Source organism: Takifugu rubripes, chromosome 8 (assembly GCF_901000725.2).
Source record: "Takifugu rubripes chromosome 8, fTakRub1.2, whole genome shotgun sequence".
In the NCBI taxonomy this organism is placed as follows: Eukaryota; Metazoa; Chordata; class Actinopteri; order Tetraodontiformes; family Tetraodontidae; genus Takifugu; species Takifugu rubripes.
This window is the reverse complement of record NC_042292.1, coordinates 17294544-17316334: the sequence shown is the minus strand read 5'-3', so window position 1 is coordinate 17316334 and position 21791 is coordinate 17294544. Positions and strand designations below refer to the sequence as shown.

Sequence of the window (21791 nt, the reverse complement as noted above, 5' to 3'; positions counted from 1 at the left end):
GCGCCAAAATAGAGTCATATGACGGAGGCCACCAAGGTCAAAAAGATTAATCTACTAAATCTAATGTCACAATACTGCGCAGTAGTATTGACGAGTGTAAACAAACGGATTCAGGGATTTTCAATCTTTAATTACTTACATTATTCTTTATATTTGTGTGGCATTGCCAAAATCCATGCAGAAGTGATGCTACAGTTTCCAGAATGTCTATTTCAGCTTTATTGAGCTTTACCGAAGCTTTAATCCGAGACCATTTTGGGCCATTAAATTCTTCAGCGCTCTGGATTCACATTGTGTGGTGGCATCGTCTGAACACTGCACACCTAGGCAGTTGTTTTGGAGACGTTTCTGTACGTCGAGCAAAAATGGTGCCCGTGTCAGGCATTCTGGTGTCTAGGCCAGCAAGACATGTCTTGTTTACATACTCTCATCTCAGCTTATTTACAAGTCCTATTAGAGGTAAATAGATCTCCTGTGGGTAAGTTTTCCACTTTTGAGAGTCAAAAGATCAGGAACCATCAACATCCAGTCAGTGAGACCTGGAATCATTTAACCAGGATGTTTAAGAGGACATTAATAAGCTGCTAATCACCATCCACTTGGGCTGATGCACCACGCAAGTGATCTTTTCCCTTGGGGGTCGCTCAGACGGTGTGGGTGCAGTAAATACACTTGACCTGTTTATTTTGCCTTTCTACCTTGCAGATGCAACCCACCTGTTCTTTCCAGTGATTTATGCTCTGCAGATGCTCCTAATAATTACAATAATCATTACAAAAATAATGAGTTATAAAAGAATCAATGATTTTAGATCACATGGAACAGGCGTTGCTTTACATAAAATAAACATATACTGACAGCTCTGCTGGTGGAGAAAACTGTACAGATGCTAATATTTCTTCTCTTTTGGAATATTTTAAATGCTATGCTGGAGATTTTTCAACCTTCCTGGTTTGCAGATTATGATTTTAAAAATGTTTTTGTTATTTCTGACAGAACTTTATGTATTTGGTTTGTCTGGGTTTCACATATATCATAGAAAGGAAACCAGCAGTTGTGCAAAAGCGCTTGTGTAAAGTTCAATCGTAGAAATTTAGTCTGATTGGACTGATTCAATTTGAAAAATGATAAATTATATTATTGTGGTTTTCTAATAGTCAGGAAGTTTGCCCTCTCGCGACCTTAGTGGGACTGACGTCATGGTGTGGAAATAAACAGCCATCCAAATATCACCTTACAAAACAACATTTTAAAGGCAACAAAAATGATATATTTTCAAAGAAACCCGCAAGTTAAGTGTTTGTTGTATTTACAAAATAATCATAATTTTGCTACGTAGGCTAGCTAAACAGCTATTAGCCAGCCACGGCTAATTACTACGCGTTGTGGCCGAAGTTTCACTTCAAGCTTTCTGTGTTACTCCGCGGACATTTTAAAATGGCCTTTAAACACCTATAATTGGGCTTTTAACGACCAGAATTAGGAGTACAGCGTTACTGTAAGCAGAGCAACTCATTTCAATGTCGAATGTGTGAAAATATAATTCAAAAACCACTATTTACGGTTCGGTGACAAAGCTCTTCGCTCCCTTCCTGGAGATGTAAACACTCGTATCGAAGATAACTTCACCCAAACATCCTGGCGTTAATTGGAAATCTACTGTAAAGTTAATCAGGTATGACGTTAAATATGGTCAAATTAAGCTTTTAGAACATTTCTGTTTTATTATTCCACTGTTAATTAGACACGTGTCTCAGTTTGCTGTCATTTTTGGATCCATTGCAAAGCTTAAAAAAAAACTCTATTTCTTACAGAAGCTGCATGTTCAGGTTTATTTTCGGTCTAAAAAAAGAATTTGCTTTAATATTTAATCTCAGCAGAAGAAACCTGTTAAAAAAAAGTGGCATCACGTATTTTTCCATCTAAAATGAGCCCCCCAAGCACAGAACTACTATCCAAATATACAATGTCTAGTGTGTCTAGTGATGGTGCTGGAAATCACAAATGACAACAATGTTTAGTTCCAGTTCTTGAAGAACTGCTTGAAGATGATGGTTTCTTTCCCTTGGGGCAGAATCTCCACCTGCAACACCGAAGCACATCAACTTTTACTGCTCGCTGTAGGAATTGGGCTATAATCCATGCGCCACCTATAAACGGCCTTATAAAACCATGACCGTCTGGTGATGCTGCATGAACCCAGGCCTGAGATCCATCTACTCGCCTGAGTTTTCATCCTGGGGTACTTCATTTGGTCGATGAAGTTATCGGCCATCTGTAGAGACTCCTGCTTCTCCTCCGCATTAGCGCCCTTTCCTGGATAGCGGACGACATCGGGGCTTAGCGTGGTGCTAGTTCTCTTGTAATTGATTATGCATTTTAAAACAGGATCCACCTTTCCAGACAAAGATCTTTCCATTGGCGCCGTTGTCCAGGATGAAGCAGTCGTCGCGGACCAGCAGGTCCTTCCCAAATGGGCTCTTGTCTGAGATCTTGGTTATTGTCATGGAACCAGTGGCATCAGACACCTGCACAGTCCAGGATTACAGGTATGTTATTGAGTGATTAATGTGGAAAATGTATGCCTGTAGAACATATGAAGGATATACCTTATATAGGGAAGCTGAGTTGGAGACGTCAGCTATGCTGTCATCCTCCGGCATGCTCTCTGGAAGCTCTGGCATCTGTCCCAGGACCTACCGTCAGAAAAAAACAACAGGGTGGATGGAAAAACTACAAATGAAAAGATGTCGCGTGCATTTCCATCTGTTGCTAGCACCTCAATCTTGAACCAGACGTGACAGAATTTGACTCCAGGCCGTGTTCAGCATTGTTTGTCTCTACCTTGAGCATTTCCTCTGGCTCCTCCCCCTCGCTGGTGTCAATGATGCGGGCCTTGCCGTGTCTTTCCGTGTCGCGAATCAGCGAGGCGATCTCGCGCACTTTCTGCTTCTCAAAGATGTTGGCCTTTGATCCGCTCCAGGACACAATAGTCTGTGGGACAAAGGCCCGGCGTGGGGGTGGGGGGGTCAAACTGTGCACCTTCCAATTTGGGTGTTTCCGGTGTGAGACCTCACCTCCCCGAGGTCGAGGATGAAGCAGTCGCCCTTGTTGAAGCTGCTCCAGGTCAACGCCACCTCCTTGGCACGGATGTTGCGCTTCCCTTTGATCTGATACAACCTGTGCACCGTGCCGCAGGTCTGAGACCTCCTGAATGCCGACTCAACACCGCCCTCCTGTGGGACAATCAGGAACTGCATCAAAAAACTCTTCCAGGCTTTAAAAAAATGTTGTCTTCTTTTCAGAACAAGTAAAAGCAAGCGATGAAATTCTAGCCCCTCACCTTGTAGCTAACCCCTCTGGGGAAGAGTGTCATGAACTCTGGGGTTTCGTAGCCCTGAACGTGCCTGTGCTGGATGGGTTCACCGCCCAGGAAGTTGTCCAGTTGGATGGCCAGCATGGCACAGGCCATCTGCTCGTCCCCGGTTGACTTCTCTCCTGCGACAAAGCAAAAGCCGTGGAGTGTTTATGCGAACGTTGGACGCGACAACTTGTTCAGTGGCCGACTGTTCTCTTTTCCTCTCTGTGCTTTCCTTGTTGGGAACTAATACATTTTCACCATTGTCTTTTTCACGTTCACACCTGCGTTGTGCAGACGATTGTGGGTAGGATCCTACTGGATGGACGTGCGGCTATTCGGTGAGTAACACTTTTGTAATAATTGCAGCACTCTGAAGGGATGCCATGCATTCCTTCAACAATCCTTATACGCGTGAGTGTGCATCTCAGGTGTCTTCATTCTTCACTCCAAATGCAAACAGCCTTTTTGCAAGGTTTTAAATACCTGCTGGGACTTGCTCGGCCTCGCGTGTCATTAAAAAGGCTTCTGTTGGGACACTCTGCAGCGGCGGCGAGGTCAAAACATTAAAAAGGAGCCGGTCGCTCAAAAGAGGGAGACAAATAATAGATGAGGCTAGAAAAGGTTACTGTGTCAATATAAGGAGCAGAAGAGTAAGGAGTAAACAAGAGGAGGTGGAGGGAGGTAAAGACACACTGAGAGGCAGCTCCGAACTGTGACAACCAGCTTAGTGTTACCTAAGCACTGGATACACGCTGGAAAACAACGGCCGCGCTTGACGGCCGTAACGGCCCTCCTGAATTTTTAACGGCCTTGGTTCTAAAACCGTCCGTCCCCTCCATCATCCCTCCGTCTAACCTCTCTCTCCGCACAATGGCGCTGCAGGTCAGCGCCGTGTCTCGTGTGTCACCGGTGATGGGTCGATTATTAGCCTCTCGCTTGCGGCGCGGGGCCAGCGGTGGGCGTGTAGCAGCGTGAGCGGCGGACAACTGTTAGCACTCTGGCAGGAGTCAAACAGAAACTTCTGATGCGTATCTGAGCGATGTGCTGCGATCCCACTCGTGCAGGATCGGGGCCGCCACTTCGACTTTATCCGAACCTTTGATTTTCCACCGGAAGTCGTAAAAACATTTTCCCGACTCTCACCTATCCACATGTGGATGTCAGCTCCCATCTCTCCACGGTTGTCCAGCACCAGGTACGAGTCCCCGTTATAAAAGGAGCCCACCTCGGTCTGATCCAGCGGCACCGCCTTCATCTTCTCCACCCTCCACACTTGGAGACCCAGGGAGCGGACCATGGGTCCGAACTGGCCCGGCGCTGCCTTTAAGGGGAGCATGCTGTCGGACAAAGAGAAAGGGAAGGGCTTTAAAAAAATTAAAAAAAACAGATAAGGGGAACACGCAGGTTGAAACAGGAAGTATGAATATGTCAGGTTCCGTGCAGGATTCGGTGACACCATGTAAGAGAGGATGTGAAGCTGGTGTGACTCTTGACTCATAAACCACTATCTTCATCAGAACACTGGGCCTATTTATATGTTCGGCAAATATAAGCATCCCTCCTAAGTCCCATTTCCATGTCAAATCATTGCATCGCATTTGCAAGTCTTGATGTTGTTTACTCATGTAAATGTGTGCATAAGCAGGCTTCTGGTGCTCGTGGGCCTTCAGGTTGGGGCTCAGTCAAGCCCCCACCAGGTGCTGTTGGGACACTTCAAGTCTTCTTGATGGTGTTATTAATGGAGACATAAGTGGGCGGGAAGGCTGGGTGCAGCAGCGCTGAGGGAAATGTCAAGAAGTGGCCAAAGCACAAACGCCGGAGGATGTCGTGGATGTCAAGGGAGCACTTACACTTAGTCTTGACACAAGATGAAGTATAATGTTGCTGCCTAATGACCGGGGGCATTGTTACGCAACGTAACACCCGGCTAACGCCTCATGAGTGTAGTTTAGAGATGCGGAAGAGGTTAAAATGAGCCGCCGTCATTCACATTTCTGACTTTAATGGTCTGTAAATTAGAAAGATGCAGAGAAGGAAAGTAATTAATTCCGTTTGGAATTAACAGTATCATTACATGAAAGCTAATTATGTTACTTTCTTGATGCTAAATAAAAGAGATGAAAAGGACTGAAAATATGCAGCATCATCAGGTTTCTTAAACCTCAGAAATCATTTCCGGAGTGACAACACACCAACTTTTGGCAGCTTATCGAAGCTGTGCGGCTGTACGGCTGCGATTACAGCTTCATTATATCTCAAAAACACCCTTAAAAGGATTGTTTATCAGGAAATCTGACATCAACATGACCAAGCAAACAGGATGTCAGCAGCTCTGCTGTCTAACTCCCCCCTCCTGAAATTCAGCCCTTTAAACAACAACTGGTGCTAATTCATGTGCAGAAGGTGAAGGAGTGATGGGGGAAATAAGGAGACAGGCAGGCCTCCCAAAGCTGCTGATGCAGGGGTTAAAGTTACGGCGCTCCGACGCCTCCAATGAAGAGTCTAAGAGAAATAATTCTGATCCACTTAACTGCATGATCTCCTCTGGGACCCCCGGCATGCTGTCCGTGCCCAGCTCCATTCTGCGTGTCCACCGGAGTGTGAGTGTGTGAGAGCTCGGAAGGGTCGGAGAGATCTGACGAGGAGGGGGAGTGTTTGGGATCACCTGGCTTATATGTGGCGGGTAACTGGAGCTGGCCCGATGAAAGCCTACCTGTGGCCTGCGGACAGGGCGCCATGTTGGCGGGCGGGGGGAGTAGAGTCGGGTTCAGGCTAAAGCTAAAGAAGCTAAATTGATCCCTAATCTGATGGTAAACTGTAGCTGCGAATCAATACCGAGCCAGGCAGAATCAGAACCCCTGATTAGCACGTGATTAGCGTTGAAATGAGCTTGTGGGGCTTCATTGATTGTTGATGGTTCTCTTTTGGTTTTTGCAATCAGCCCACTGAGGTGGACAAAGTTCTTGGGAGTGTTGTCACATCCCCCTGCTTCTGCCGCTCCCTCTGTGCTGGCTGCTCTAGTTTTCTGTCATATTTTGGATAAACCAATAATAAAAGTGGCACAATTGTTATTCTTAAACCAAATACCGTATTTTCACGACTATAAGGCGCACCAAAAACGCTGAGATTTTCTCACAAATCGACGGTGCGCCTTATAATATGGAGCGCCTTGTGTGTGGACTGAGTTCCAAAATCTGCTGTGCGCCTTTGGTGGGTGAACTACGGGAAATGCACCGCCAATCGATTAGTGGCACACCTACGCGTAAGGATTGCCTAAAATGGCGCCGGTCAAGCGAGACGCGTATGAGGCTTACTTTAAACTGCAGGCCATCGAATATGCGGCTGAAAATGGCGATCGAGCAATCAGTGTTTTCGCTTTATGAGGAGGCGGCATCTCTCCATACGCGCGAGGACAACTGTTGCGCAGCGGCTGCCCGCGGATTACCAGGAGAGGCTGGCCATCTTCCCTAACCCTAACCCTAACCAGGAGAGGGTGGCCATCTTCCCTAACCCTAACCAGGAGAGGCTGGCCATCTTCCCTAACCCTAACCAGGAGAGGGTGGCCATCTTCCCTAACCCTAACCAGGAGAGGGTGGCCATCTTCCCTAACCCTAACCAGGAGAGGGTGGCCATCTTCCCTAACCCTAACCAGGAGAGGGTGGCCATCTTCCCTAACCCTGACCCTAACCTGTGAGGATGAAGTTTTGATCACCCGCGCTGTTCGTTCACTAGACTCAGAGTAACCACGCAAACAACTGGAGTCCTTTGCAAAGGGGGAGCCGAGCAGCAGTTCAAGCTTCCTCTGTCAACTCCGTTCGTCTGCTGCTCGCTCACCTCTTTTATTGGTGCAAACAGAATGGGTGTCTCCACAGGATATCATAATTCATTGTCTTCTGACATCTTTACAAACTTCTCTAATCCTGACCAACAGGATACGTCTGAGTGCTGAGCTTGATAGTAAGCAGCTTCAGCACTTTTACGACACTCTCATGTTCTTCCTTTCCTATCAACATTCCTCAAACACTCAAAGTCTACATACATTAGCATTTAAAGATAATACTAATAACAACAATAACAATAATCCTTCTCACAAACCCTAACCAGGAGAGGGTGGATATCTTCCCTAACCCTAACCAGGAGAGGGTGGATATCTTCCCTAACCCTAACCAGGAGAGGGTGGCCATCTTCCCTAACCCTAACCCTAACCAGGAGAGGGTGGCCATCTTCCCTAACCCTAACCAGGAGAGGCTGGCCATCTTCCCTAACCCTAACCAGGAGAGGGTGGCCATCTTCCCTAACCCTAACCAGGAGAGGGTGGCCATCTTCCCTAACCCTGACCCTAACCCTAACCAGGAGAGGGTGGCCATCTTCCCTAACCCTGACCCTAACCCTAACCAGGAGAGGGTGGATATCTTCCCTAACCCTAACCAGGAGAGGGTGGATATCTTCCCTAACCCTAACCAGGAGAGGGTGGCCATCTTCCCTAACCCTAACCCTATTACCAGGAGAGGGTGGCCATCTTCCCTAACCCTAACCCTAACCAGGAGAGGGTGGCCATCTTCCCTAACCCTAACCCTAACCAGGAGAGGGTGGCCATCTTCCCTAACCCTAACCCTATTACCAGGAGAGGGCGGCCATCTTCCCTAACCCTAACCAGGAGAGGGCGGCCATCTTCCCTAACCCTAACCAGGAGAGGGTGGCCATCTTCCCTAACCCTAACCCTAACCAGGAGAGGGTGGCCATCTTCCCTAACCCTAACCCTATTACCAGGAGAGGGCGGCCATCTTCCCTAACCCTAACCAGGAGAGGGTGGCCATCTTCCACACCTACTGCCGCGACAAGATAACCGCGCCCAGCCACATCACCAACATGGATGAGATCCCTCTGACTTTTAACATCCCTTTGACCCACAAAGTGGAGAAAAAGGGACCAGCACGGTGGTGATACGCACAACGGGGCACGAGAAGTCGTTGTTCACCGTGGTTCTCGGCTGCCACGTAAACGGACAGAGCGCTGGATGACGGAAGGCGAACACTCCTTCACAAAGACTATGAGGCAGTGGCGGGCAGGTTATGCCACCATATGCGGGTGGATTGTAGACGCATGGGCTATGATACCATCTTCATGTATTGTAACGCTATTGTAACGCATCAACTCTGAAGCGGAACCGGTCGGTGAGTCCGATTCAGATGATGAAGAAGAGGAATTCGGGATGTTGGACATTGAAATAGTGCAGCTGTTTAATTCAGATACAGAAGATGAAAACTTTGATGGTTTTGTGGCAGAAGAATGAATATTTTGTTCAATAAATGTGTCAAAACTCGCTGTTTTACTTCCGTTGTCATTTTTTACTGTATGTTTCAGCATGTGCCTAATAATACGGTGCGCCTTATGTATGTTTTAAATACAGAAATAGCACCCATAACTGAGACTGCGCCTTTTAATACAGTGCGCCTTACGGTCGTGAAAATACGGTAGTCTCATCAAGTATTGACACTTTAGCTTCTCATGGATTTACAGGTAAATCGCTCGCCCTCGTTAAATCTCACGCCTGCAGCCTCGCCCTCATTTGACCAAGGGAAGGCCATAAATATTTACTCAAAGATTTGGACGTTTTGCTTTGCATGAACACACGTAAACGCGGCCAAACTTGCTTGTTTGCCCTCAGGGGTTAGCACTTCTGTGGAAAGAAAAGCAGCACTATTGTAAGGACAGGGGGGTTCAGACGGAGGCGACCAAGGTCACCATTAGCCAAGAGGGGTCAGCGGCTCCATCCTCCATTCACGGATTGATAAGCAGATGGAAATATGATAGCGGAACAGCTGACTGGGAGAGACCTGAGAGTGCATCAGTGTGCGTTATGTTTGCAAGATAAACTGAAATCAATACGGAGGCCGATGAGAGTTACGATAATTAGCATCAAAGTGCTCTCAACCTGCAGCCTGATGTTACGGAAAGTTGCGCAACAGCTGCAAATGAGATATTAATGTCTGTGGGGAGAGACGCAGACTCAGGAAAACTATCAGTGTGGTTATTTATCATTCTAGCAACCAGTTTGAATGAAAAGAGACGATCGATGTCCCCTCGCAATGTGAGATTCCTCAGGGCATGGAATGTTACAAGAAAACACAATAGGGTTGTGTGTGTGTGTGTGTGTGTGTGACGCTGAGAAGAAACTTAGCACAGTTTTCATCTGGTGTCTCTCTTTATTTAGTCTGAGTGTAAATCTTACCTTGTAGAGGGAGATGGTGGTGGGACACAACGTGTCTGAGCAGAGGCAGAGTGAGAACGAGTCAGAGAAACTTGTCTCTCAAAAAAATCTTTCTCTCTCTCGGCAGACACTTCCTGAATGTAGAAGCCCAGCCCCCCGCCCCCGCAGCCACAAAAATGACCACTTAATTCTGATGTCTGATGCAACAGGTCAGTTGTTCTTACTTTATCAGCTAAAACAATATAAGTTGTTTGCTGTTTCAAATGCTAAACCCAAGGTTTGGACCCTCTGACAGCACATTTGCACCCGATGACTCCGTCAGTCTGTCAGAATGTGGTAAGTATCACCAGAGCAACCGACCCAAATATTGTAATTAGTCATGTCAGGCGTCTCCATGTCAAATGCACTCTTTTTGCAATGGATACAGTTTCAGCCCGTGACGGAAAATGTGGGTTTCAACATCCTGAAATGCTGAAGCATAAACCTATAGTATGTTGGGTTCACATGATTTACATTTAAATCAATAATTGTCACTCAGTGTGGTAAATAAGTGAGCATGATCAAGTGTCAGAGGTATTTAATGCTTATTTAATTACAATCTGGGGATTTAAAAAAGAAAGTCATATTTTTGCTAGAACTTTGTCGCCATCTGGTGGCCAGAGAGAAAAAAAAGCTGCTTTAAATCTAAACGTAGTGAAATTAATGAGTAATACCTGCGAATTTACATTGTTTTAGCCTAACATTAATGCACCAATGCTTCTCATTTAACCCTGGATTAGTTTAAATGCTCTTCAAAGAATGAGAGTGACATGTAATAAAACTTTTTATTAGCTTTTTCAAAGTCAAAAAACAGAACAAAGTTACAGAACAAGAAAAACAATTTTTTTTTTAATATATACAGTGGCAAATTCAAGTGAACATGCCCGAACATGTTGCGCCTCCTCAGCGTGTAACCCTGTCTCACCCTCGGAGGCACATGATGTGCACACGCATACGCACATTCATACGACCGAGCGAGGAGTCCCGATGTTCCCTCAGGGTTAGATTCAAACATTGTGGACAGAAACCAGCGTCTGGGTCCATGCGGGGATCTGAGTGCAGGAACCCAAGATTTAAGATTAATCCAGAATAATCCAGTTTACTGGATACGGTTTCCAATCAGGACTCCCAGTCAAACCAATACAATTCCATTTGTCACAGGTAAATACACTGGCGGGGGGGGGGGGGAATAAACACTGATTTCAGAAATCACTTGTGGATGAAGAGGGAGGAGTGAGAACAGCCATCTCATTCCATAAACCTGGAGACCACATCGAAGTGGAACGGGAGAGGGACAGAAAACTCGGCATTTTCTTTAATTCCTGTTTTACAGCCTAATGTAGTCGTGTAAGAAAGCAGCCAGATGCAAAAAGATCACACTAATGTAGTGGGTAAAATGTTTCCTTTAAATAAAGACGCCCAGGGCCAGCAATCTCTGCTTGGAGGAGAAAAAAAACTGAACTGGGGGCCAAAGCATTTGCTCATCTACCATTAACTGCAGTGACACCGTGACCTGCTGACCTCACGTGCCCCCGCCCCCTTCATCCACATTATATAACCCCCCCCCCCCCCCCCCCTGCAAACAGGTTTACAAAGTTACCAAAAGCATACGAGAGAAAAGCTGAAAAATAAAATTTTCATCTATTCATATTCACACGTCTTTGTAATTGACTTAAATAAATGGTACGGTCCAAATCCCGCGTACAAGATAACTCAGCTGTCAGAAATAGAGCGAAGATTTGCAAAACACACCGGAAATCATTTTGGAAATTAAAATGAGACCTAATGATCGATTACAACGTATCGAAGAAGTGCTGCCTGTAGAAACAGTGATGACGGCAGCCGCGTCATACCAGTCTGCTAAATTAAAGGCTGAAGTTCAGGCTTTTTCTTCATATAAATCTTCGGGTTTTTCACAGGACCATCGTCTAGATTTTTTGTCTTTTGATGCAGAAAATTTTCAAAAGACAACAAGGTGATGCTGGTGGGTGTTTTCCCGACATTGTTCAGGTCTTTGGGGCAAAAAGGATGAAAAAGCGGATGGTGATGGAACGATAACTGTAGCTCTTATCAAACATATCAACTTAGCTTCCTTTACCCTAATTTGTTGCCGTCTAAATCTTCCAGCTTATAACTTTGATTAATACAACCCACTCCGAGAAAAAAAAAAAAAAAAAGGCTTTTGGCAATATTCTCTTTCAAAGACTATACATAGAACATTTTGAGGACTGGATGCGCTATAGAGTTTTAAAAGGAACATTTCCTTTTGTATGCTGACATCTTCCTGTCCTGGGTTTTGTAGTTGTCCTCCAACATTGTGTGTGTGTTTAAAGAAAAGGGGGGGGGGGGCAAAGTGTTTCAAAAGGCAGCCTTTGTTTCCTCTAGACAAAAAGAAATCACTTTAGGTTTGACTTCGTGTAGTGAAGGAGAAGCTCCGGTGGTCACAAGACCAAAGGTTCCCTCAAGAACAGTCACAGAAACTTCTGCCGCCGCTCCCCACTGGTTTGTCCCTCCGGTGGTTCAATATGCAGTTCCGGGGGCCCCGTCAGCTCCCTCGCACCCGACGCACGTCAGTTCTCTTCGTCGCTGTCGTCGGGGCTGATGGCTGGGCTGTAGGCCGGGGAGGTGGGGCTGTAGCCCGGTGATGTCGGGCTGTATGTGGAACCTTTAGGGCTGGTCGGCGAGTACGTAGGAGACGTGGGTGAATACTTGGGGGAAGTTGGGGAGTAAGTCGGAGAGGTGGGGGAGTACTTGGGGCTGGTGGGGGTGTAGGTCGGAGAGGTGGGGGAGTAGGTAGGAGAGGTGGGGCTGTACTTTGGAGTCGTTGGGGAGTAGGTGGGGGATGTTGGCGAGTACTTTGGAGAAGTAGGGGAGTACTTCGGTGAGGTGGGGGAGTACTTTGGAGAGGTGGGGGTGTACTCCGGGGAGCTTGGACTGTATGAGGGTGAAGTAGGGGTGTATTTTGGGGAAGTGGGGGAGTAAGAAGGAGAACTGGGGCTGTATGAGGGGGAGCTGGGTGTGTAGGTGGGCGACTGCGGGGTGTAGCGAGGGCTGGAGGGAGAGTAGGAGGGAGAGGTTGGGGAATATGAAGGAGAGGTGGGGGAATAGTTGGGGCTGGTTGGGGTATAGTTGGGGGAGGTGGGAGAATAAGAGGGAGATGTGGGGGAATACGAGGGGGAAGTGGGGGAGTAACTGGGTGAGGTGGGAGTGTAGTTTGGAGACGTGGGGCTGTAGCTTGGACTGGTTGGAGAGTAGGAGGGGGAGGTTGGAGAGTAGGACGGGGAGGTGGGGGAGTAAGATGGAGACGTAGGGGAGTAAGACGGAGACGTGGGCGAGTAGGAGGGGGAGGTGGGTGAGTAGCTGGGTGATGTTGGGCTGTAACTGGGTGAGGTGGGGCTGTAGCTTGGCGAGGTGGGAGAATAAGAGGGGGAGGTGGGGGAGTAGGAAGGGGAGGTGGGGGAGTAGGAGGGAGACGTCGGGGAGTAAGACGGAGACGTGGGCGAGTAGGAGGGGGAGGTGGGAGAATAGCTGGGCGAGGTTGGCGAGTAGGAAGGAGATGTTGGGCTGTAGTTGGGGCTGGTGGGGGAGTAGGAGGGAGAAGTGGGAGAGTAAGAGGGGGATGTTGGGGAGTAGCCAGGGCTCTGAGGGGTGTAGCCTCCAGGAGAACGAGGCTCGTAGGCAGGTGAGGTGGGCGAGTAGTTGGGTGACATAGCTCCGCCTACACGGAAGAAAAACCCTTTTAACACACAACTTATCGAACCGTTACTGTCGCTGTTTAATATCATTTTGTGACGCTTTTCAGATGAGAGAGACGTCTGCATGATCTGACCTGGAGATGGGATGTAGGGGCTGGCCGGGCCTGGAGACCCAGGAGAGCCAGGCGTGGGAGACCAGGCTGGTGAGTAACCCGGAGAGAAGCCGCTTGCATCAGACGCTGCGCTGGGAGAGAACCCTGCCGCTCCCGGTGTCATTCCACTTCCTGGAAGTGGGGGGGTGGGAAAGGTACTGCTCAGCAACTGAAACTTTAATATAAAGCAAAAGAACAAAAGACCTGAGGGTGCGCTCACCAACACTGGGGGACCAGGCACCGTAGGCTGGTGTAGCTCCCGTGTTCCAGGGTGTCATGGCGGGTGACATTCCGCTCATGGGGCTCGGCGCCGAACCGAAGAACATGCCAGTGGCTGCAAAAAGGACACATCCGTGTCAAAGTTCTTCAACAATGTTGCACTGCACAATTAAAGAAGCTAAAATGACCCAGCTTACATCCGGCCACGCTGATGCCAGGGATGTTTGTAGGGATCTCCATGCCGTATTTACACTTCTCCGCATCCAACAGCAGATCGAAGCACCCTGTACCGGCTGGGGCAAGCTGGCCGAGCATAATGTTCTCCGACACGCCTTTCATGGGGTCGCACTCGCCGTGGGACGACGCCTCCATCAGCACATCCACCTGGAGAACGAATTGCAAAGATCAACGTGAAAAACCATTCTGGACAATTTGGGAAGTATTCCCGGTGTCTCTCCTGTCTCACCGTCTCCTCAAAGGAGCACTTCATGAGCGGTCCCGTGTCCTGACGATTGATGCCGTGTCGTGTGATGGCCATCAAGTGGCCGCGGCATGTCATGGTGTCGCAAAGCAGCGCCAAGTGGCGGTAGTTGACGTAGGAGCCGTCAAAGGAGATGACGTGGTACAACTCCCTCTCCAGGGCCTTTCGCACCGCCTCAATTCCCAGCACCTGATGGTACACGATCAACACCTCAACATCTCCCGTCGTCCCATCAAAGTGAACTGCTTTTGAGCTTCTTTTTTAACCATTACCGTGAAGATCTCCACGATATCATTGGAGGTGGTCCTGACAGGATCGACGTCCTTCTCACTGAGAACCCTCATCAGGCTCACACCGTCCGTCTCAAGGATCCACTCCTGCAGAGCCTTGAACTCGCCGTCCTCCGTGATGATGATTTTTTTCTTGTTGTCGGTTTGGGGCAAGTGCATGTACACCTGGAGAAGAAGGTGACCGTTGACTTGTTGCTTCTCCTTTTACATTATGAAGGCCTGTGTGGGAGTGTTCACTCCGTTACCTTGCTGATCTGCTCAATTCCTTGAAGAGTCATGTCTGTCAGCATGTTCGACTCGATGCACCTCAAGAAGACATCGTCGTCCATTTTGTCTACCACTTCCTCATCCTGGAATTCAAAAGTGGATTTATTATTCAAACAATACCCGACTCTTGTTTGTGCTTTTTAAAGTTAATGCTCACCTCTTGAAACTTGTTCTCATCACTGTTCATGATTCTGATACGCAAAACGAGCTTCTCAGCGTTGTCATCGTTGAAGATGCAGTTGAGATCGTCTCCGAAACCTTGTGAAGTAGGGAAAAAAAGTTATTTTGGTTTTAACCAAACCGAAAGGGGCCGGGTCCCCGTGCTTGTGGCTCACCTGCATTGATCTTCTCTGCAATCTGCTCCATAGTCAGTTTGCGATCCGTCATGTGCTTGCGGTCGAGCTCGATGCGCAGAAGCCACGGTGAAATGCGGGTGACGTCAAAATCGGGCATCTCATAGTAGACGTTGACCCACTCCTGATCCTCCTCCACCACAGTGTTCTGGGGGTTCGGGTCGTAGTAGATGGCAGTGTTGGCCGTCACCTGTTTACAAAAGGGGATTCCCCCCCCCCCCCCATCAGTGTCGTGTAAAAGAATTATTTCTTGGCTTTAAAAAAAACCAGAGCTTTTGTGTTACCTTTCGTAAAGTTGTGTGTTCTAGTCGACAGAGGATGTCCTTGGCTCTCTCTGCATCACGCGCGGCCTGACCCAGCAGGAAAACAGTGAGTGAGGGGGTTTTGGGCCTCTTGGAGATGTTGATCAGCTCCTTCAGACGAGGCACGCCCAGCGTTACGTTCTTGGCCGACACGCCAGCATAGTGGAAAGTGTTCAGTGTCATCTGGGTGGCCGGCTCTCCCAGGGACTGAGCAGCCAGAGCACCGACCATTTCACCTGGATGAGCCTGGGAAAAACAGGAACACGGTGTTGAAAGGGTCGATGGGAGATCCGACAGCTCTAAATGTCAAATGCTAAACTCACAATGGAATGATTGAACTTGGTCTCAATCTCTCCCAGCAGCCAGTCAAAGGCCTCGGTGGACAGGCGGAACTCTTCTGTCATTCGCTTGGAGCAGAGGGTGGAGCGCAGGTGGATGTTGAAGAGCAGAGTGGCGTTCTGCTGAGCCTGTTTGCTCAGCGGGTCGTCCCCATTCACGATGACCAGCTTCTTACTGAGATCATGAGTACCTGGAGGACCAAATGCACACTCAAATTTAATGGTTACGGTTGAAATACTCGAATGGGATTTTCAATTTGAAGGGTGAGGAACTACAAGTTTCATTTAATGAGACATTTTTGAAGATACCTTCAACCACTCTGAGAGGGCTGAGGTCTGTAGGGGTTCTAGTGTTGATGCGGAAGATCTTCTGAGCGTTCCAGATCATTCTGGCCAAATTACACGGCAGCACCACCTACAGGACAATACAATGTTTGCAATATATAAGCCCCTGTTGCATTTGCAGGAGGGGGAAACCTGCTGGAGGTTTATCCACAAACGTAAAGGCCCACCTTACTGTCCCCAGTGGGGAAAATCGCTCGCAGAATTTCCCTGTCCTCCTTCATTTTCTCAAACTCCCTCTCCAGGGAGCTCTGCACGTGGGCGTTTGTCATCACGTCCTTTACGACGTCTTCCTGCAGCGTTCGCCTCAGTGCTCGCTCGTTAGTGCAGTCAAACTTAAACCTGTTCAGAGGGGACAAAACCAACACTTGAGACAACAAGCGTCTGACAGTAGGTTTAAAATAATCTGAGTGGACGTAAGAGTGACTTACTTCTTCTCAAATGCCCTGTGTGAAGGTTTGAGCGTTGCCACATTTTGGAATTCCACATTTTCTCCAGCCAGGCCATCTTCACCATAACGCAGCTGCACAACCTGGTTGATGGAGTTACGCACTGTGCCATCGTACTTCACCATTACCGACTCCATAGATTTGATCAGACGACGTTGGATGTAACCTTGTGAAAGAGGGTGCCGCAGTTAAGGACAAAAAAAGCCATTTATGGTGGTAAACAAGGTCAAATTTCTCTCGCCTCTACAGATAATCGTACCAGTCTCAGCTGTCTTTACGGCTGTATCGATCAGACCCTCTCTTCCTCCCATAGCGTGGAAGAAGAACTCTGTAGGTGTCAGGCCGGCCAGATACGAGTTCTCCACAAAGCCTCTGCTCTCGGGACCGTAGTCATCTTTGATGAAATGTGGCAGCGTGCGGTGTTTGAAGCCGAAGGGGATTCGTTTACCCTCCACGTTCTGCTGTCCCACCACAGCAATGACCTGAAGAAATGGTTTGTGAAAGGAAAATGGGTTAATATCAAATCCGGGTTCCATATGCTGTTGCAGTGTAAAAGTTTGTATTTTCTCACCTGGGAGATGTTGATCTTGGATCCTTTGGACCCGGCCACCACCATGGACTTGAAGTTGTTGTATTCAGAGAGGGACTTCTGAGCCGAAGATCCCGTTTTGTCTCGAGCGTCGTTGAGGATGCGATTCACCTGGTTCTCAAAGGTCTGCCTCAGCGTATTACCAGGAGTGGGCTCCAACTCGTTGTTGTGGGCTTTCTCAATAACCTGTGCGCAAAATCAACCACAACGATGTAACTTCTGCACCGTGACTGCAGTTAACCAGCTCAGACTGGAGTCAAGACAGGCGAGCCGTCATTCCGCTTACTTCTATCACATCCTGTTTGGCTTTCTTGATGGTATTCTGGATGTCGAGGTAGGTCTTGGCATCAGCGATGGAATCACCGATACCAATGGAATGACCTGGCAGGAAACAAATAATTGTAGCACAAATTGACATGACACTAAACACAATTATTTCCTCAGGTTTTTAAGCAGCGCGCCAGTAAAGTGTGTTTGTCGTACCCTCAATGAGCAACCAGTTGTTGACCACCGTCTGAATGTTTGAATAGAAGAGTCGGGTGATGTCATGGCCCATCTCCAGGTAGGAGATGTGGACAAGGGAGCCAGCAGAGGTCCCCAATGACTTCTTGCATAAGATGCCCATAATCAACTCCCCATTCTCCACAATGACCTGAATGAAGAAGTAAATTTGCTTCATTTGCAACTGTTTGCCACTCCTTTTAAACTAAGAAGAAAAAAGGAGAAAGGGGACAATGCTGTACCTTCGTGTCACCGGGTGAGATGTGTTTGTAGGGACCGCTGTCTTCATCATCGGGGTGTGTGCTGTGCGTGCGGATCACGTTAATGTGTCCGGGAATGATAAGGCTGAAGATCTGCTTGCCGGTCCAAAGTGCGCGCGGCTTGAGGATGGCTGGCTGGGGCATTTTCCCGTCCCACGTAGACAGAAACATCAGGAGATTCATCACTTCCCCCTGTATTGGAGGAACAGCACGTTAGGGTTCTTTCAGAGGGGAAATAACAGCTCCTCGGGGCTCCAGTCGGACTTCTTACTCGGTCTAAAAACACGTCTCTCTTGGTGAATTTGCGGACAGCTGTGAGAGTGTCCTGCACGATACCCATGACGGGCCTGTTGGACTGCGGTGTGACGATCATACGCGGCACCATCGCCAGCTCCTGGATCTCTGCCCTCGTTTCCAGAGACTGGGGCAAGTGGAGGTTCATCTCATCTCCGTCAAAGTCGGCGTTGTACGGGGTCGTCACGCTGGAGCGGAGGAAAAGGCAAGGAAGATGCATTTCAAATATACTGCTGTGGTTTCTGAGAAAATGTATTTACAGCACATTTCTACAAAAGGTTGCTGCGCGTTTTAGTATGAGAGTGTCCCTCTTTCAGTCAGTACCTGAGATTGAGCCGAAATGTTGACCATGGGAGAATTCTGACCCTGTGCCCCATCATGGACATTTTATGTAGCGTGGGTTGTCGGTTGAAGATGACGATGTCGCCGTCGCACATGTGTCTTTCCACCTACAGAGAAAAACACAATCCGTTGTAGTCTGAACACAAAAGCTGAACTTGGCAGTCAACAAGGTTTCCAAGATGTTTACATGCCTTGTAACCAATCTGCAGGTGGAGGTCACTTGGTTTAGGGTGAAATCGCAGGTCGATTCTGTCTCCGTTGTCGCGAATGATGTATTTGGCTCCTGGATACTGGCTGTTTCCTCTTCTCACCAGCTCTTGTAGCCTAGAAGTACGACCAGATTTAGGCGACATGTCGTTCCAAGTCTGCTTGGTTTTGTAAGTCTGTTTTTGGTACCTGTCAATATTAAAAGGCGTGACAATTTCTGGAAATGTCATGTTGGCTGCGATGGATCGCGGTACGCCCACTTGGTCGATTTGCAGGTTGGGGTCTGGGGTGATGACAGTTCGGGCAGAGAAGTCCACACGCTTACCCATGAGGTTACCTCGAACTCTGCCTTCTTTCCCTTTAAGACGCTGTTTTATGGATTTTAAAGGGCGTCCAGACTTTTGCATTGCCTGTGAAAAGAAAAACGTGTCTTTAAGCACATAAGACTTCATTCTCTATTGTATTTCAACACGATCTCAAAGTTTCGCAATACCCTGGGCAGGCCTGGCAGTTCATTGTCCACCATGGTGGCCACGTGAAACTGAAGCAGTTTGACATCCTCGGCGATGACATGAGCTGCGGCTCCACTCTGCTCATTTCTCCTCAGCTGGTTGTTGATTTTGACAATGTCGGCAAGCTTGTGAGTCAAGTCATCCTATGAAACAGCGGGCAAATGTAGGTGTAAACATCAGCTGTACCACCAAAATAAACGTTAGATTTAGAGGTTGCGTTACTTTACCTGGTTACGAGCAGAGCCCTGCATGACCACGGCTGGCCTGACCGCCAGAGGAGGCACGGGCAGCACGGTTACAATCATCCATTCTGGTCGGGCAAACTTTGAGTCCATGCCTAGAATGATGTCCTCTTCATCAGAAATGCGCTTGAAGATCTCGTGCACTCGCTCTGGGCTCAGAAGAATTTTCTTCTCCTGCGAGTCCTCGTTGACGTGCTTCCACTCGGCGTATAGTTCCAAGCCAGAGCGTCTGATACGTGGCTGATAGCGCCCGCAACCACCGTGACCCTACGGCACATAATTCGTGTTTGTTAGAAACTAGCTTCAGCGGTACCATAATGGATAGCAGGGAATATGAAAACACAGCCCAACAATACCTTCTCCTTTGTGATGTCTTCCTCAGTCTCTTGCTGCTCCATTCCAAATTTGTTGTCCATCTCCTCACCTCCTTCACAAATATTTTTCCCTTTGCACAGCTCGTAAACGTGCGTCAGACGTTTCCTGGGCTGCCCTTTAGATTTTACCAGGATGTCTTTGATTTTTGGATTGTTCTGTTGCCCGTGGTTTAAAAAGAGCAAGTTAGGGAGAACACAAAGTATATTTGATCAAATATCTGAATATTTAGCATTGAGCTTTGTTGACGTACCGCATCAACCAATAGTTTAGAGCAAAAGAAACAGACACAGCGGAGGACCTTCATTATCTTTGTCACAAAGCCAACATGGAAAACTGGCTTTGCCAATTCTATGTGCCCAAAGTGGCCAGGACACTCTGTCATGTTGCCTAAGAACACAGAATTTAGGACATAACATCAGGTGAATGCAGATACACAAGTATGCCTGCAGCAATTCATCTTGAAATGCCAACAAGAACCAGTACCTGCACATGTCTGGCATCTTCCAGTTCTTTCTATGACCCCTTGCCTTGGGTCCATGAGGCCACCGAGCTTCGGACGTCCTCCTTCTGTTGTTTCGGGGTATCTGATTCCCCCTTCTGTGACGGACATCCGTTTCTGAAAAGACAATTTGACCATTACGCGCCAAGATTTAAATACTTTTACTAGTGCACACACTTAATTTTACATGTCCAAAAATAGATTTCATTGTAAGGCATTAGCAACTTGTTAAAAAAAAAAAAAAAAAACCTTCATAAAAAATTTCTTGCCCATATTAAGAATTAATGTATACATTTGATAAAAATTAAACAATTAATTTACATAAACACGTATTATTTCCGTCGTCTGCAGTGTTTAAGGTTAATAAAACATGTACAACATATTTTAAATCCCCTTTTAATTTATTGAAGAAAAACACAACTAAGGTACTGAATGAATGAGAGCCAAGTAAAATCAAAATATCTGTCCACATTTAAAGAATAGCAAGAAATCAAAATCTACTCACTTGTGGGCCTTAAATAAGTAAGACACAAATATCAAGGAGGTTTATTTAATGTGGCATCATGTTTTTCTGAGAATGTTGTGCTTAAAGTTTGCAAACTTCCAGCTACATGCTAGCTAGCACAAGCTCTACCGGCGTTGTATAGCTTGCTAGGCTAGGCTAACAGCAATCGCTTCTGACACAAAGGCAAACGTCTTTATCACATTCGAAACTATAAAATATCGATTAAGCAAATCGGCAGAGTGATGTGTGGCCTGTTCGACAATCAACAAAATACCCAATTTCCCCAAAAGAACACCTACAAGTTCATCTGGGCTGATGATGCCGAACTGAACTCTCTTGATCGTGCGCAATGGGCATGCGCTGTCGCCGGAGGGCGGTCCGTGCATCCTGTCTATTCAAAGAGACGCGTCCTTCCTCGGCACGCCGCTTTGTGAACAGGAACAGCCGTTAAGTAGTCACCAAGACTCTGGTCAGGCCGCCAACGGTAACCGGAAAGTCTCCGGAGGCGATATCCCAGGGACCTTTGATGTCGGTTACCGTTACTGCCGGATTATCTTTAATTAAACGGCTACCGACCGCTCCCTTCCCTTTTCCTGGTCTACCCTGTGGAGCGCTCTAAGCGCTTCTGAGAGAATAGGCGCTCGACGGCTTATTTTATAGACTGAAGACTGGCTACGGGGTTACACACGCACAAAAACAGGGACTCTCTCGTTGGAGGGTGGGTCACGGATTGCCGTAGTAAAATGTCTATTGGACAGTTAAGGCAGTCACATGACTTATCAACGCTACCACACATACAGCCAATTAGGGGATGCCTTTGTGTTTTTTAACAAATAGAAACGTGGGGTGGGGATTGAGATAATCCTAAATCAATGTGATTGGCTGTATTAAAAGGACATGGGCGGAGCTACGCTTGTTTTGCATGTCTATGGTGAATATGCAATGACGAACTTCTCGATTGGTCCT

General features: G+C 47.5%; 2 protein-coding genes and 1 long non-coding RNA gene across 4 annotated transcripts; 1 reads left to right on the top strand and 2 right to left on the bottom strand.

Annotated features, from left to right (window-relative positions):
• Window positions 1-1698: 1698 nt before the first annotated feature.
• capgb (capping protein (actin filament), gelsolin-like b) lies at window positions 1699-9750 on the bottom strand. The gene is made up of 9 exons (XM_003966885.3): window positions 9594-9750; window positions 4505-4698; window positions 3344-3498; window positions 3078-3236; window positions 2845-2994; window positions 2610-2696; window positions 2396-2528; window positions 2225-2316; window positions 1699-2083 (listed from the first exon to the last, which is right to left on the bottom strand). Exons 2-9 carry the CDS (start codon window positions 4695-4697, stop codon window positions 2018-2020), a joined length of 1035 nt encoding a protein of 344 aa, XP_003966934.1. The 5' UTR covers window position 4698; window positions 9594-9750; the 3' UTR covers window positions 1699-2017.
• LOC115250780 (uncharacterized) lies at window positions 2444-13509 on the top strand. 2 transcript variants are annotated; one of them, XR_003889361.1, is made up of 5 exons: window positions 2444-2549; window positions 3656-3699; window positions 9700-9781; window positions 9868-9908; window positions 13414-13496. It is a non-coding gene; the product is annotated as an uncharacterized lncRNA (long non-coding RNA). The 2 variants fall into 2 exon arrangements; XR_003889362.1 differs by lacking the exon at window positions 9868-9908 and having other exon boundaries at window positions 13414-13509.
• On the bottom strand, window positions 10383-21481 carry polr2a (RNA polymerase II subunit A). The gene is made up of 29 exons (XM_003966913.3): window positions 21125-21481; window positions 20305-20437; window positions 20072-20208; window positions 19803-19976; window positions 19432-19713; window positions 19186-19347; window positions 18882-19102; window positions 18677-18809; window positions 18468-18592; window positions 18121-18331; window positions 17832-18041; window positions 17572-17740; window positions 17375-17469; window positions 17071-17274; window positions 16759-16981; window positions 16482-16665; window positions 16221-16392; window positions 16018-16123; window positions 15694-15899; window positions 15353-15616; window positions 15051-15258; window positions 14873-14973; window positions 14694-14798; window positions 14431-14613; window positions 14144-14347; window positions 13875-14061; window positions 13679-13792; window positions 13441-13590; window positions 10383-13329 (listed from the first exon to the last, which is right to left on the bottom strand). The coding sequence occupies exons 1-29, from the start codon at window positions 21209-21211 to the stop codon at window positions 12182-12184; spliced, it is 5898 nt and encodes a 1965-aa protein (XP_003966962.2). The 5' UTR covers window positions 21212-21481; the 3' UTR covers window positions 10383-12181.
• Window positions 21482-21791: the final 310 nt, after the last annotated feature.